General features: G+C 37.2%; 1 protein-coding gene across 6 annotated transcripts in view; it reads right to left on the bottom strand.

The window, feature by feature from the left end:
• The window catches only part of SCAPER (S-phase cyclin A associated protein in the ER), a 168,168-nt gene that overhangs the window by 45,514 nt on the left and 108,618 nt on the right, over positions 1-14,036 (bottom strand). For all 6 annotated transcript variants that reach the window (XM_080396856.1, XM_080396858.1, XM_080396857.1 and 3 more), the window contains 2 exons: positions 10,043-10,158; positions 1,929-2,052 (listed from right to left, as the gene is read on the bottom strand). In XM_080396856.1, the coding sequence (XP_080252982.1) occupies positions 1,929-2,052; positions 10,043-10,158 (240 nt within the window). The remainder of the gene's footprint in view (positions 1-1,928; positions 2,053-10,042; positions 10,159-14,036) is intronic.

Here is a 14,036-nt window from a genome sequence, read left to right as displayed (position 1 = left end):
TTTTTTTTATAATTCCTTAAGTAATATTTTGAGGAGGAAAATGTTACACATGAATAAAGAAAAGTAAGTATTTTATCATCAATGAGAAGTCACTGGTTTAAATTTTATTCTTTAAAAATATATAGCTCTGCATTTTAGCAACACTGAAGCTGACATTGCATTCTACCGATGAATAAAACCAAAACTAAAACCACATTAAATTGGTTGGAAGTAATGTTCATACTAGCTGTATTCAAGGATATATTTAAAGGTTTCTCAAAACTGAATTCTTTCTGTTTGTATTCAGCAAATATTGGCATACTTGTTAAACAATTAGTTAAAACCTTGCAAATATACATTCCATTTACTACTTTTGGGTATTACCTTGGGCTTTTTTTCCAACAATAAGTGGAACTACACACATTGCAGGCAAAGGCAACATCATCCAATCTCATCAAACTAGGAATACTGGAGGCAGGTAAATTGTTCGGAAGGGTGTCTTTTAATATTTTGGTATTTAGAGCTGGATCCATTTAAAAAAAAAAGTGCTCTCCATTTGTCCAAATTTTTTTTGTGAAAAAGAAAAATTCAAACTTGATCTGGTTTATTATATTTTCAAGAGAGAAAAATCAGGGTCAGAAACGCACCACCATTTATTTTTTTATACTTAAATATGTACTTCACGGAACTATGAAGATATGCTGGTGCAAGGGCTAATTTTGTCTGAAGAGAACATAAGAGGCTTTATGCATAGGGGAAAAAAAAAAGTCCACTGTGGATCACGGGGAACACTAAGCTTTAATTACAGTTTTGCTGCAATTCAAGGGTAGTGTTTGGCAAGGGACTGAAACTGGCTCTACGTGTAGTGTATTTTCTTGTGCAGTATCTCTGCTCTCTAGGTGGCCAGCATCTCCTAAGATGTACCCTCTGTATTTCTTCAGGAGAAGTGTAGGTCATTTGCAGAGTGCTACTCCCAGAAAAGGGAAGGTGTCTGGCATCAGAATGAATCCTGTCACTTGTGAAGTGCTGAAGGATTTCGCCTCTTGTGTAACGAGCGCGCACTCCTGCTCTGGCTGGCCCTGCCGCGAGCAGCAGCGCTGTGGCTGGCCCAGCACAGAAACACACCTTTCACTGAACGCGGTGGATCTAATACCTGGAATCCTCTTGGAAAGATTTGGTGAAAAACAATGAGCTGGCAGCTACTTAGAGGAGAATGCACAGGTTGCACTGGGGTTTTCTTTGTGTCAAGGACCTTCGGACCATCTTTTTAAAGTGTTCATCAACAGTCCTATGGCTTGTTGATTCTAACAGTGTCATTTAAATTATTTAAAGTATGTACATAACTTTTCAATTAACAAACTGCTTGGCTCATGAAAATACATACACACAATTTATAAGTAGAAAACCAAGACTAAATATCTTATGATGAGCAGGTCACTATGAATTAAAAATGAGTTTTCAAATAAAATATTTAATGACATTTCAAATTAAATGAAACATTGGAAAATTAAAACTTTCAGAGTTAAAAAGTCCTGCTACTGAAGCACTTCAGCAAATCAAACCACACTAACGTATCGACCTGACATACTCCTGATCCTGACACACGTAAGAATCAAACACACATGGATAACTCATAATATTCTATATTTTAAGTATTACTATAGGGTAAATTAAAGAAGACAACTTCAGAAAGAATTAAAGACAGAACACTGTCCACTCACTAAAGTTCCCGGTACGTATGCTTTTGCAGAGTTTATTAGCAGAAGCAAGTATATCCCTTTGTATAGAAGTACAGCAGATACAGTTAACAAATACATACAATAAAAGAATCTTATTATTTGGAGGCTTTAATCAAATGTTTCTCCTGGTGTTCTTATACTCTAAATACTCTAATTAATGTTTATGACGCATGTAAAATTTTTTGAATTATAAAAAGGTATTTTACATACCGTAAATTGGTGTATCAACAGGTCCATTAGAAATGTGATCCTATTACTAAAAAGAACATAGGTGCAGTTTTCTGTGCAATTACTGCAGGTGAGGCTGTACGCATTTAATGTATTGCAGAGTGACCTAAAAAATCAGAAGGAAAGAAAAAGAAAAGGAAGAATTTTATTTTTTTCTTCAGTAAATTAAAAGCAACTAAATGGAAGCACATCACCAAACCTTCAGCAACTCACATCCATCTTCTCAAATTTGGGATTCCAAACAGACCTAAAAATTTACATGAAATCAACTAAATAATTAATAACTTCCAAAACAGTGAAGCCATACTTATTTAAGTCATGCACTGCATGGCTACTGGACTCCTCCATATTCTAAATGTGTAACACAACTTACACAGAGTATCAGTTAATTTCATAATCTGGATATGTAGTATTATTTTCTTGTGGCTTACAGCTATATCACACAAGTAATTTGGGTATTTCCTAGCGCAACCTTCAAGAAAAAACACCCCCTGTATGAAGTCATTAACAGCAATTCACAGTACACCAGGACCAGCTCTAGAGGGAGGCTGTTGTGTAGCGCCTGTGAACTACTAACACAGGGAACGGAGAGAACTGAGTAGCTTGCACCAAGCCAGCAAAACTGAGCAGGTGGAATTCCTATCCAGAAACTTCTCCTGACATACTGTGAACCACTGCTGTACAGAGCCTTTAAGCGCTGGTATGAAACTACAATGGCATCAACTGACCTACAACCTATGGCTGGCACGAGGAGGTAACACGTTTGCAATGGTAAGAACAGAAAGTCATAAGCACGGCAAGTCAGCGAAAGCTCCAGATGTACAAAACATGCCCAACCATTCTCTGCATCACGTGCAGTCATTTCTATCTGCTCCAATTGAAGTGTTCTTCTCAAAACAGAACTTGCAGGGAAGCTGGGACCAGTCCTACAGAATATACTCACAGAGAAGATAAATCTGAGCACAGATAATACTATTTCAGAATCAACACAAAATTCATTTCTTGAACTTTGCCTACTACAAAAGCTATCACTGTTAACTATACAAATATGCACACAGACACACAACACAAACATATCGAAAACATACACAATAATAAAGATGGCTGGATCTTCAAATTGTTTGTCTGAAGTAAACCAAAAGGGAAAGAACTCTTACTTTGTTGTTGTTATTTTTTTAATGTGAAAAAATGTGACTAAGTTCAAATAAGCTCCACAGAAGAAAATAAATCGTGAGCACTGTCAAAAGGTCAAAGAAAAGTGGGACTGCAACAAACAAGTTATCATCCAGAAATCATCAAAGCTGGTATTTAATATACAAGCTGCAGACTAATTCAACACAAAGAGAGAGTTGAGTTTTACGCTTTATTTTTCTCCTAGAATATTTTTTTAAACAACAAAGTTATTTACATAATAAGGAAGGCTGCTTTACTGATTGCTGTATTCATTCCTGTGGCATCTGATTACTTAGCACGGCTCCCCAGAGTTGAAATGAAAACATCTTATACACATATATGGTACTTCTCAAGCCAAGAAAAGCTGGAAATGCTCTGAGGCCAGAAAATTCAAGAGTAAAATTTTTTTTCATTTGCATTTCTGGATGTCTTTTCTTCAGCTGGAGAAGTAATTCTGAATTTTATGAAGAAGCGCTACCTTGCTTGGTTTGATCTGTAAGAACATAATAACATTCTGAGTATCACCATATTACCAGTCATATTAATTTTACTGTACTGGTAATGAATTTTACTCTACTGCCTAATTAAATCCATTTCAATTTGCAGTTCATATGATATTAAAACAGTATTAAATCATCATTTATTGATCAAAGACAGGTTAATTTTCACCTATTTCACCTAATTTTTACCCTACAAGGACAATACCTATACAAAATTCATGTGACATGCTTCATGTGTGTTTTTTAAAACCTGCCTTGCAACAGGATTCCCTTTTCTTACCCTGACTAAAGGTATTTATTTCACTTTCCTCAGTAATGCTGCAAAAACTTTTCATGAGGAACCTGCTTTTACTTTTCATGCAAGATTACTCCCCTGTGTGCGTGTGTTTACGAGGGGGGGGGGGGAGATGAAACTGTATTAGTAGTTTCTATTTTCACTTGAGAAGAACATGCTTTAAATCAGCATCTGTCATTTTATCAGCTATTCTGAAATAAAGATTAATTCTATTTAATTATAAACATTGTAATTTACCCAAAACGTCAAACACAAATTTGTTAGGTTAATGCATAATTTTGACAGCATTTCAGAGTTTCTGAGGTGATTTAGTTAATTCACTGCAATAATGTGTTTTGATATATGGGATTCCTCATTCCTAAGAGATTCATTTATTTTACATTTGAAAACACAGAAACTTCCCACTTTATATATAGAACAAATTTCACTGTAATAATGCATCATGCTTTTTTATTTCCCAGCTGAATCTCCTGTCAGAAAAAGTACTTGCGTTTTCAGAGACTCAAATAATGAATTTGAAAAGGTGGTGTAGGCAAATGGATGTCAAATTAATTTTTCACAACAATAAAGAGGGTTCTTTTAATTGATAACATAAGCTTGCTAACTACAGTTCGTCTAAATACATCCTAATCATGGCACGCTCTGAACTATGATTCGGTTCCACAATTCTTTTTTAATTCAAAATTGGAAGTGTCAGCACAGAAGTCGTCCCCAGGTGGTTTGCAGTGTTAAATGGCAGATTAAAGACAGCACAACTAATTTCTTTACTTTAATCTTATTAAGGAAACGACAGCTGTCAACTGTCACCATTTCTGCACAAGGCCTCTGAGACAAGCGCACTGCTGCAAATGTCAAGCCAGAACTTTATTTAACCATCAGCTAAACTCTGTGGGATGAAAAGCACAATACATTTCTCATCATCTTTTTTTCTCTGCTGGAAGTTCTAACTGCTATTAATTCCAAAACTTTTATCTCCAGACACATCAAAATCAATCGAAATAGTGAAGTACGAGCCTCACATAAAGCAGCTGTTTATCGATTACTGATGTTGCTCTAAACTTTGTATCACACCCGCAAATCAGCTTTAAAGCTATGTTAGACAGCGTGTATACTCAAACCGCACAGTAAGTCTGCCCTCTGATGTAAGGCTTTCCTCTGGAGTAAATCCAATTATAAAAACACTCATTATGGTACACAAACTTTGATCCAAAAAAGAAATCCATCTTTAAACTAGACAAAAATATGTATCTGTATGTTATATTTATTTTACATGACTACACAGAAATAGGAAGAGGATTCATTTTAATCAACATTTTCAAGCCAGATCTCAACAGTTTATATGTATGTACACGGTTTTCTTTTATGCCAGCACATCTTCCCTTTCCTCAATTTGCCTGATATAAACAAGTTGACAAACTGTTACTTTTATTTAAAATACTGGGGCAGCAACAGCTCCAGCCACACAAAACTAACCCACCATAGCGCACCAGGGTATACAGGTAAGAACTCCAACTTTTGCTAGTTAACCCATTTCAAGTGTAAAGCTTTTTCACAATACTTTCAACTTCTGAAGATCATAAATTAATATAACACGATTATCAATGAAGAAAATAACCCCGTAGTAAAGCAATACACACCTAAACATTATCAAGTTTAGGATGTGCTAATTCAGCAGTGAACTGCCCATTTTTAACCAGTTTGAATATTACACAGCACTCTGATGGGAAAAAAGTGTTTAGTAATGGCATTTAAAAGCTGAGCTGAGAAGAAATGGGAGGTGACCTACTACTGAAAAATGGTGCACAGAATGGCTGTAGGGTGGAATGGTTCAAGAGCCACCACAGTAAGAATATGGATTGAAACAACAACAACAATTGATTTTTAGGTAAAAATACCAATTTTACGTCTCGAAGACTACACAGGCCTTTATACTTCACTCACAGGGCCCATTACACAATCAGGAACCCTCAAAGACTCATAATCAATTACTATTTTGTCTGTGGTTTACATTATTTAAGGATATCCATTTAAAAAATGAGCCCCAGCTGAAGGCTAGTCTCAATTAATAGAGAGAAGACAAAACTGGACATCGATTCTCCTTAAGACACTTCCAAAACCAAATCAGTCTCATTCTGAAATGTTACTGTATTTATGAATAAACTATTTGATGACAAGTGACAAACAACCAATTTACCCCAACATTTACAGGTGTGATAGCATTTGAAAAGTCTTCTACAGAATTCTCCAGTCCCTAGCTTATCAACTGTTTCACTGCAAGATCTGGCTCTCAAACCTACAGTTCTGTGACATTTCACCGAGCTCAATTCAACAATAAAATTTGTTCCTATATTGCATGGGAAGGCAACACTGCTCAAGAATATCTTGAGCTCTGAGAGCCTGAAATCCAGCTCTGAGACAGACAGACATACATCATGAAAAGAGACAGATGCTGCAGGTTTCAGATGTTGACCTTGCACAGTGGACATCTGCTTTACAGTTTATGTCCTTCTACAAACTGCTGGTTTTCAATGAATGTTTCTCTAGAGGGACTACTAACCCTCAGAAGAAAACAAGAAAGCTTGTTTTGTACTTTACATAAAATGTGTGAGCAATCTTACAGAACTGCATGAACACTAACAGCGTAGCTTAAGAAATGCATGCTCACCAAACCAACTAAAAATTACAAAGAACAAGCTGTAAAACCAGTTCTCAGCTCAAATTAGTTCTAACTGAAAAAAATAATTTGTATCAATACCACCCATAATATTATGCAGGCACTGTTTTCTCCTTTTTATGTATATAATTATGGTTCCGGGTTTTTCACCCTGGTAACACTTGCTTTAAATAAATTATACAAAATATTGTATGAACAGAGAAGATACATTATAATAAAACTGACTTTAATCATGTCTTAACTTGTAACAAAAGTCCTCCATTGTTCCTTACACAACAACTGCTAATTTCTATTTAAAAATGCTGGTCACCCAAGGAACTCAAAGTATTTCACAAATGTTAATTAAACAAACCCTACAAGCCTTATTTGTTAGCAGATCTGTTACAATTTTCAAGGCCAGTAACATGTCATGGCACAAAGGGGCTAAACGAGTTGCCCATAGCAAATATGCAATGCAACACAGGGGATGAGATGCATCTTCTGGTCTCGAGTCAACACATTGTTTCGCTGCACAGCTCCCACTTCCTTTTCAGCAGAAGCATAAGAAAAATACCGTGAGACTCCGAAGCCTCTCAAAATTCTGCTGAGTATGTCTTATTTTGTGGAGAACTGAACAAATTCAGACAAATTGCAAAACGCTGCTTTAGGAAATAACACGGCTGGACACTAATTTGTATGTTAACACCAGTAATAAAACTTGCTATAATACACTGCTTTCTCTTTTCCTTTTTCAGTGATTTATTTAAAGGGGAGAAAAACTGCTCCAGCACCAAATATATCATCTGTCTCAAACGTCACATCTTTTTCACAGCGTTTGCCATCCTGCTGGGCTAACTACCAATCTGGAAGTAGTACAAAACAACAGGCATATTGTTAAATCTTCTGACAATAAAGCTTTATCTTGTAGACATGGGATTAAAGTTCTGAGCTGCACCATACTGCCAGGATTTTGGAGAAAGAGAGATGTAGATAATAGCCCATGTAATCTCCTCACCTACTTGTAAACAGCTTATCCTCATCACAAAACAACAAATTTCCAATTTAAGATGAGTACAAATGGTTAAACACTGCAAGAGCACACAAACAATCTTAAGTACAGTAGTGTCCTTTAGCAAAGCACATTTGGCTATGGGAAGACTGGAGGGCAATTAATGAGAGGTCTTAATTCAACTTCTTTCCGCAGGCCTCTGCTTTGTCTTTAAACAGAGAAATCTGCTGCTTCACTAGATTGAAATTTTAGAAGTCAGGATGTTAGTTCTATTTGCACAAAAGAAAGAAAAGTAATTTCAAACTCATTTCAAAAATCACATGAGAAGAAATGTTACACAAATATTCTTCCTCATTTAAAGAACTAAAAATATTCTAGGATTATTCTTTGGTTTTGAAACACTCTCAAACATTCTGTATTTAAAGCAACACATTAGAAGAATTTCTTAGCTACTTCAGTGAGACCGTACTAATACGCATTAACATGGTTTCTGTAAACTAGCCATGTTTGTGGCTGTTTCAAAGTGCTCTCAGAAAGTCCCACCCTCTGGAACTACTGCTTGCTCTAGACAGCTGAACTGCAGATTCTGCACAAAGTATGCTCTCTATCAGAAAGAAGACCACAGAAGTAGCAACAGAGGAGGCTCTGCATCACACACAGCAACATCAAGTCCACTGTGACGCTTCCAGCAGACTCTAGACCCTCTAAGATAGGCTCAAGCAGAAAAAAACTGTAAGAGCAGTTAGCTTTAGAAAGCAAGATCCTGTGTTAAATGACATGCAACCTGATGTATAACTTCCAAACAACCATACTTTCAGATTCCTATGAACTGGAGAACGCAATTTGCTGTAAAGTTGAACGAAACGCTGTATTTCAGTAGTGGAGCTAAGTTCTTCAAGTAGATTTTTTTAACATGCAAGGCTGTCACATTAGTTTACATTAATCTCTTTTCTGCCTTGATATTTCTTTTGGAAACACAGATAGTTGAAAACTTGTGTTAATAAAACAACATTTAAAGACTTTTTCAAAGACTTAGAAACTCTTTTTATAGTTCAGTCATGAATAGGTTCAGGAATCTGAGAAACCAGTTATACTGGTCTGAAATAGGTGTGAGAGACAGCAGCTGTCACAGAGAGGAGAACCTCTGATAAATCGCCTTGGATGTTTTTTCTGTTATACAAACGTAGTTGACATGAGGCTTTATTTACCAGCACACAAATTCCTTTGAGAACTAATCCATCCTCATACTGTCTAACAAACTTAAAACAAAATGTTTTCAGTAACATAAAGACAATATTCTCAAACCTGCTCAACAAAGGATGCCAAAGTGAGACTACACCTAAAATGAAAGAACAAAAATTGAAGATGTATAAAAGATGCACATTCTAAAAATTTAAAGCTAAATTTAAGCTAAGTTTTATGTGGCCACTAATTGCAGTCCTTTCCCTTGCAAAGTTTATCCCACATTGACGAGGATAACTCAGAATTAGAGCCTCTGCAAATTAACGAGTCCAAAGGCTGCTGCTGAGCTGCTCACCATAGGACCAATTCAAGATTGTTCATCAGTGGAGCTGGCTGGATTTGCAGCAGGTGTGTTCTGCAGGACTTAGTGGGAAGGTAGGAATTCTATTCTCTTGGAAGAGCAAAGTTAAGACATTAAAAGCACGCCTTTTCCTTGGTGTTCTTCCCTTGCACTTCACACCTGTCCCATAACATATTAACAGACAGTTTTAATCCCAACCCTCACAAGGTAGTGCTTAAAATCCAATTATTACAATATTAAATTATATCTACAAACAAATGATGACAATGGTACACCACAGGTTATCATGGGCTTGGTTCCTCTTGTACTAAAAGCATGCCTAGCTCTGCTCTGGAAGCACATATGTGCTTTTGAATGGTTAAAAGGGTAAAAAACATGCTTTTGAGTTATCAGTTTTTGCAGACATGCTGTTTAGTCACCTTTTTTTAGGGATTAGACATTTAAACCCTTCCATTGTTAAGTGCTATAAAGAGGAATTCCTCTAATCCACAAGAATTTTGATTTACCTGTTTGTAGAAGCCTGTTCAGCTAGCAGTATCTTACAACTCTTTCATTTTAAAAGCAGTAAGACTCCACTGAATTACAACCCTTTAAAAAAATTCCCCACTTCCCACTAGAGATCTTTACAGACTAACTTTAAAGGTATGTGTCTCCTCTTCTGTTTAATATAGTTCTCCCTTTTCTCACTTTGTACAATTAGGCATGCCAAAACATATCATAGCTAGAAATAAAATCACCAAGTTAGAAAACCAGAGGTTGAGTGGAAATATCTTTCACCTTCAATGGCAGTGTAGGGTACGGCAGGATTTTTTTTTCTTTGAAGTTCAATACTTGACTATGAGAAGAATAATCAGTGAAGAAGCAGACGTGAAATAAATATTCTGGTGATTCTAAGTGGCAAATGAAGGACTGATCATACTTACTTAAAAGGAATCCGTGAAACCGCATTCGGATTGCTGGGAGAAGTCACCGCCTGAAGAACATTTTCAAGAGCAGTCAGTCCTCCTGCAGCCCGAAATGCTATCTGATCCGCTGTGTTCTAGGTAAACACAAACACAGAGGAGAACCAACAGAAATTAAAGAAATTTCTACATAAAAGATAGGCCTGATAGACAATTGTCCTGAGTTTTGTCAACACAGAAAATCCTTAATATATATATTTATCACGTTGATCACTTGAAAAGAAGCACTTCACTGCCAGTGCACAGGGAAGAGTATTATTTAAGCAAAAGCTGAAATTCTCAGGTGCTTTTCCCCCAAAGATCATATATAAGTGTCAAATATCATAAAGCTAGGACAGTTGAATTCCGTATTTTTGTAACGACATAGTTATAGGGATTTTAACAAAGTTAATCTTTATCTGTTGCTGTTATCTTTGAAGCTATACTTTATTGCTTTGTATACGATTTAAAGAACATAGACAATCTCTAGGTGGGTGCCTCCTGTTCTTTTATAAACTTTTTGGAAAAACGGCAACCTCCAGGCTAGTTCCCCGATTTGTCCATGGTATGCATAAAGCAGCTTAGGCAGATCACTTTAAAACATGAGTACCATCATTACGATGATGACACCTGCTTACTTATTTCACAGACTGTGGACCCTGTAAGTTAAGTTGCTGGTCTGGAAGGAAGCCTGACAGTGTCACCAGTCAGACGTCTTACTTTATCCTTAATCTTGGGAAGACAGAAATGTTGCCCGACAGATGCTGTTGAGGATCCAAGTTGTTTAGCTGTTCTGTCTTCTCACATTAATTGCTTGGAGTTTAAGAATCGGGTTAAAAATCTGGATGTGATTTTTGGTAGTGCTTCAGTTATGGGGAACTACAGAGGTGAAGCCTGAAAACGTCACCTAGATGACTGTAGTTTATCTCTTTAGCAGCTCCAGCTTATTACCCCCCCAGTCCTTTGTATAATCCACTGCTTGCAGTTTGTTCAGAATGCAGCAGAACAGATGAATACTTCTAGCTTTGAGGTATGACATTCACATCCAGCTTGTTTTGTACTTGTTATGCTAAGTTGTTGGTTATAAATTGAAAGATTCAATTTACACTAGTCTTGTGTTCCTAGCTTTCTAGATTAGCTTCACTTTAATCTAGGTGTCCTCTTTGAGCTTCCATTTAGCAGAATTTTACATTTAAATACCATCTTACCATTATTCTTCCAGTTTGCAGACGACTGAGCTTTTGTTAGAGCAGATCCCGTATTTTAGAACTTACAACACATTATTCCTTCCCTGAAAAACTGGTTTTATCTCCCACTGTTTAAAACAAAGCAAGTAAGATCTTCTTCTTCCCTACTTTTCAGCTGTTGACTTTGTATTACTTTATTGGCACCTTGTACTTAATCATCTTGATCTTGTCAATGATAAGGATATTCCAGTTAGTAAGAAATAATCATTTTTTTCTCCCCCAATGCTGCAAGCACTTGGTATGTAGGAAGGAATGGGAACTGCTCTATAAATACAATCATTATTAGTCTGTAAAGAATGTATTATACTGTAACAGACCATATAACAGAACGCCCCCCTAGTGATTCTGGCAACTAAATCTTTCTTTGAACAATTAGAAATGTAACTGAGTGAGATATGATATGGTTTAGAAGGGAAATATTTTTTCCCTGTGAGAATCAGACATCAATAGGTAAACACAAAAGTATATTTCTTACATCTTTCTAAAATCATGCAGTGTTCTCTCCATTGTTTCTTCCAAGCAAGCATCTATATTCTATTTAAGCCCCAAGCTCCAGAAAAACTGTTCAAACAGAGAAGTCAGATATTCAAAAAGAAAACATTTCCACAATTAATATGAACTGCATGTAGATTTTTTTAGACAGCCAAAATGTTAACTTCAAAAGAATAACTTGACTCGAATGGAAATCTGTGTGCCAATTCACCTAGCAGTTAAGATAATCAACCACTGATTTTCTACAGGCTAACTGATAAATATAATTTCTAGCAGTCAATTTTAGTCAGTTAGCCCAGTAAGTGTGCCTTAACTGAACAGTTAATGCTGAGCTTGGCTCATAGACTCCTCTTTGACTTCCTCTTTGCTTCCAGCTAAGGAGACCAAGGGCCAGGGCTCTGCTCCAAGGTGGTACAGCCACCACGCCTGGGACAAACCTGCCGCACGCGCTGCCTGCCTGCCACGCTGCCACCAGCCTCCTGACAGAGCTGTAAGGAAAAGGCAGCCAAAGAGCAAAGCAACAGTCCCCCCCCAAGCAGACAGCACTACCCTGGCTTACGGCCCCAGTTCTCCAACCTTCTCCCCTTCCTCCTCTGCCCCACCAGTGCTGCAGAGTGGTTCAGCACCCTCAGACAAAGCCTGGGGCCTTTCCAACGGATCAACTTTCTCTCCACTTTAAAACTTCACGAGTGCAAAGAGAGATTTTGTTATTTCAAGTGTGCATTTTCCTTGGTAATCAACATACACGCGTAACCATTACAGACGAATGTGCACGCGGGTTTCTGCATACGACTGGCAGGCTGGCACCACAGCGCACGAATGAGAAAGACTTTTATGTGACACTGCTGATTTATTTGCTACAGCGTATTTGTTAGTGCTACTCTAGTTTTAAACGTGCCAACCACTTCCCACTTCTCACTTTCCCTATTTCTCATGGGAGATTATGCCACAACCTATTAGCTCTGGTGGCGAAGAAGTCTTTCCTGTCATTTAGACCAAATATGCCCTTTCTCTATTTCATCCCATTACTCGGAGTTATATCTCATTTTATTGCACTCATTTTCTTTCTCCCCTTAGTAATTACTCCATTCTTGAAATCGTACACTGTTATCGTTTTCCTACACAGCTTGCTTCTCAACTCTATGTACTCATTAATGCTAACCCCATTCTTTGATTTTTTATGTTAACTTTTCTTGTCTGTGATTTTTTTCCAGAACTCCTCTTTTCTCCATAAATACCTAGTAACGAAGTATTCGGGAAGAAACTTCCCCCCTCCCTCCAAACCAGTCATCAAAGCCACACTGAACAAAGCTGCAATGTCTCCCTGTTCTGAGAGGAGATCTTCACATATCTATTTAAAATGAATACTAATCTTTTGAAGCTGTTTGATTTCGTACATGCTCTCCTTCCACTTCAATCTGGAGTATCACTTTTTTTACAGACAGACTTTCTTCAGGGTGCCTGTTTCACTTTTGTCTACACTTTGCTAAATTACAAGTGTACTTTGCAAAATACGTATTCACATTTTAAAGAACTTCCTTTACTACTACCATTTTGTATCAAGCAGAAGCAAGTTTGTAATTTCTCCTAGTTTTATATGATTTGGGATTATGTCCTATTAATTTCTTCTCTAGGTTACCCATAAAAATTACTTTGCATTTTGATGCTCTGCCATCAGGGGAAAAATTTCCTAACCACGTGCATGGAATAGAGAGGGGGAAAACCTTCAATAAAAGGAAGAAACAAACAAGCAGCAAAGTTGGGAAAGACACACGAGCGCAGTATTTGTTCACCATGCATACAAAGATCTATAAAACTGCCACTCAGGGATTAGGAATAAACTACTTTTGGCATGATATTTAATATACTTATCTCCAAGGATTCTTTTAAGACTGAGAACTCCAAGAGCTTTTAACCCAATTATTGAAATACAATGTTGATTACCAAAGTAACTGCTGGTGTACCATGCTTGTGAATGACCTCAGTCACCACGCAAGTGTCCTGCCATCAGGAATCCCAGGTCCAGGCACAGCTCCTTGAGCTTGGCCTTGGGTCAGTGGAGGTCATGGGAACTGAAGGGAAAATATGCCCTATCCACAAAGGAGCAGAAGAGTCACTTGAACACCGCATTACTGATGTTTTCAGAGTGAATATTCTGTGACTGTGGTACTGGAAGAAACAGCAAAAGTAGGAATCATGCACAGGCAAGTCCCTCAGCTATCCACAGTACCAGACCT

The sequence above is a fragment of the Falco punctatus genome, assembly GCF_963210335.1.
Source record: "Falco punctatus genome assembly, chromosome: 7".
NCBI lineage: Eukaryota > Metazoa > Chordata > Aves > Falconiformes > Falconidae > Falco > Falco punctatus.
This window is presented reverse-complemented; position numbering and strand designations above follow the sequence as displayed.